At 50.0% G+C, this 3,203-nt stretch overlaps 1 protein-coding gene across 4 annotated transcripts in view; it reads right to left on the bottom strand.

Annotated features, from left to right (window-relative positions):
• LOC106808101 overlaps positions 1-3,203 on the bottom strand; it is a 17,101-nt gene that overhangs the window by 10,100 nt on the left and 3,798 nt on the right. For all 4 annotated transcript variants that reach the window (XM_014810673.1, XM_014810674.1, XM_014810676.1 and 1 more), the window contains exons 2-3: positions 2,128-2,289; positions 605-1,209 (exon numbers count right to left, since the gene is read on the bottom strand). In XM_014810673.1, the coding sequence (XP_014666159.1) occupies positions 605-1,209; positions 2,128-2,289 (767 nt within the window). The remainder of the gene's footprint in view (positions 1-604; positions 1,210-2,127; positions 2,290-3,203) is intronic.

Genomic DNA, 3,203 nt, shown 5'->3' with positions numbered 1-3,203 from the left:
GTGTGTGTGTGTGTGTGTGTGTGTGTGTGTGTGTGTGTGTGTGTGTGTGTGTGTGTGTATATGCGTGCGTGTGTGTGTGCGTGCGTGCGTGCGTGAGTACGTGCGTGGGAAGGCATTGCGTAATTGCGTAGTTGTGTTCGAATAAGGGAAAAGTAGTACTAACATAAAGATAATCCGTGACCGATGTTGTCCGTGCTTGCAGTATCGTGGATTGCCTCAGTACACGTGTACACATATCAATTCACCACATAGATATATTCACAACATATAATATAGCTCTCGCGCCTCTACACAGAAACACATACACACGCACACGCACACGCGCACACGCACGCGCACGCGCACACGCACGCGCACGCGCACGCACGCACGCGCACACGCACACGCACACGCACGCACGCACGCACGCACGCACGCACGCACACATATATATATATATATATTCACAACATATAATATAGCTCTCGCACCTCTACACAGAAACACATACACACGCACGCGCACGCACACGCACACGCACACGCACGCACGCACGCACGCACGCGCGCATGCACACATATATATATATTAGGACCTGCCACCTCCGTGATCACCGCACACGTACTTCTCATCCAGTCTCGACAGAATCGTCTTCGTCTTCAGAAACAGCTCGGCGTCGTCGCGAACTATGTCGATCTTCTGCCAGATGACGTCACTCGGAAAGTCCGCCTGCCCGTCGGCGGTTGTCTGCCACAGCTCGGGCACGTGCATCGCCGCCGCCGTCAGGTCCGACTCGGACTTCGTCTCGACGTCGCCGTAAACGAGCGTGAATCCCGGCGTGCGTCTGTTACGCAGCTTCCCGATGCCGACAACTATCTTCTGCAGGAGGTCTTTGATCTCGGCCGGCGGGCTGCTGAGATAGTGCGCCGCTGGCGGCACCTTGCCGCGATGCAGCGCCGCTTCGATCACCGAGTCCCCTCCTCCCCGCGAGTGCGGCCTGCCCTCCAGCTTCCCCTCGAGTATCCGCAGCGTCTTCTCCTCGATGTGCAACTCGACGGCATGGAGGTTCGCCGGGAGGTCCGTCTCGATTTCGAACGCCGTGGCGGCCATCTTGCGAGCGAGATCTGCGAGGTCGTTGTTGTGCAGTGCGCTCGCGAACACGTCGTATGTTCGGTTGTCCTTCTCGAGTAGTATGTGCACGAGCTTAGCTGCTCGCTCGGCCGGCGTCGGCTGCAAGGACGAACACAGATATACCGCTGCGCGTAACGTAGTGCGTGTAAATAAAGGGCATGTGTATGTGTAAATAAATATAAGGGAGTCTCTGTGCGGTTCGGTGCCGCCCTCATGCGGCTATGTTGTATGAAAAAAAGTTCAAGGTAAAAGTATTAGTGGAGTGATATCTACGCGAGGGTATTGCGGCTATCGTAGAATACTTCGATGGCGGAATGTCACACCTGTTGCGTTTAGAGCCCATATCCATTGCTGGCGCAGCTAAGAAAACATCCGGAAACGACTTTGGAGTGTGCGATTTTAACTTGGCCGGGGTGTACGATCAACTGTGTACACTAAGGCACGGTATACTCCCACATACGTAGTCACTGTGCGCATGGAAGAAAGGGGGATGGGGGAGTGGCTCATTACTATAGGAGGTGTACAACAGTAAGCTTCCGCAATTGTTCACCGTTGCACTATTTCTTCTCTAGAAACGGCCTTTTTTGGCATTTTTTTTCGCCGAAATTCGGCACTAGAGTGCAATAATTTGCATTATGCACGCAAGGAAGATGCCTCGTGGGCGTCTAGAAAGAATTAGAAGTAAAATTATTCGTGTTGTGTAATTGTGCCATTCCAGCTAGTGGCGTAGCCATAGTCGCCGGTCGGCCTTTTTTGTGTATGAAACGGGATCCGACTACTCTGTAGAAATTCGCATCATAGAGCTGGCAAAAGTTTCGAGCGGAGCATAGAGCACGAATCTGTAGTTATTTAAAATGAATAAAGTGTATGTTTTGTAAGCGCAGTAACAGTGTGCGTATTTTTAATTAATTTCTGTTCGATGCTTATTCAGGCCTGTAGCCTATGGACGCCCTCTACTGTTGTTCAACACCTACTATACAACGCGTGGCTAATGTCACGCTAGCAGACGACAATTACCTTGGCGCTGATGATGTCATAGATGTGTTGCCCTACGACGCCTTCCTCCAGCAGCCGCGCGAGAATCGCCGCCAGGTGGGGCTGCGTCCTCTCGACTATCTCGTCGCGGTTTTTGATGAGTGATTCACGTTTTGCGGCATCCATGTTTCTGAGCGGCGGTTTCTGAAATAACCGATGTTGATATAGAGTCCTCATTCGCCAAGCTCTCTCTCTCTCTCGCTCTATATCTATCTATCTATTTGTGTCTCTCGCTCTCTCGCTCTACTCTCGCTCTCTCTATCTCTCTTTCTTTCTTTCTTTCTCTCTCTCTCTCTCTCTCTCTATCTGTCTATCTATCTCTGGCTCTCTCTATCTCTCGCTCTCGATGATAATACATGAACATATAATGATCGCATAAAAACAATATAGGCCTACTATCAGGGGCGAATTAAAACAAATTTGTTTAATTCACTCCTGATACTAAGGCAATATACACTGTACACATACACGCGCTATAAAGATACTGTATACTACAGCCGATAACGACTTTAACCTGGCTAACTTGAAGTTAGAATGGCCGAACGGTAATTGCGGGGACTTGGCTGGTGCCCCTGGTGGCTATCTATAGCTGTATAATGTCCTTGTTGATGAAAGTATTTATGACGCTTATATAACACTTATTGACGCGCATACTGTACACATACACGCGCTATAAAGATACTGTATACTACGGTTGATAACGACTTTAACCGGGCTAACTTAGTAAAGTTAAATGGTCGAACGGTAAACGTGGCGACTTATATAACTTCACGGGCGTTTATTCTCCTGGTGGCTATCTATAGCTGTATAATGTCCTTGTTGATGAAAGTATTTATGACGCTTATATAACGCTTATTGACGCGTATAAGTTTATCGTCAAGCAACTGTACCCTCTGCAGTCCCGCTCTCTTTCCTCCTCGCACACACACACGCACACGGATGCACGCACACGGATGTACGCACGAACGCACGCGCGGACGCATACACGCGCGCACAAATGCACGCGTACACACACACACACACACACACACACACACACACGCGCGCGCGCGCACACA

This window comes from Priapulus caudatus, unplaced genomic scaffold (assembly GCF_000485595.1).
Source record: "Priapulus caudatus unplaced genomic scaffold, Priapulus_caudatus-5.0.1 Scaffold253, whole genome shotgun sequence".
Lineage (NCBI taxonomy): Eukaryota > Metazoa > Priapulida > Priapulimorpha > Priapulimorphida > Priapulidae > Priapulus > Priapulus caudatus.
This window is presented reverse-complemented; position numbering and strand designations above follow the sequence as displayed.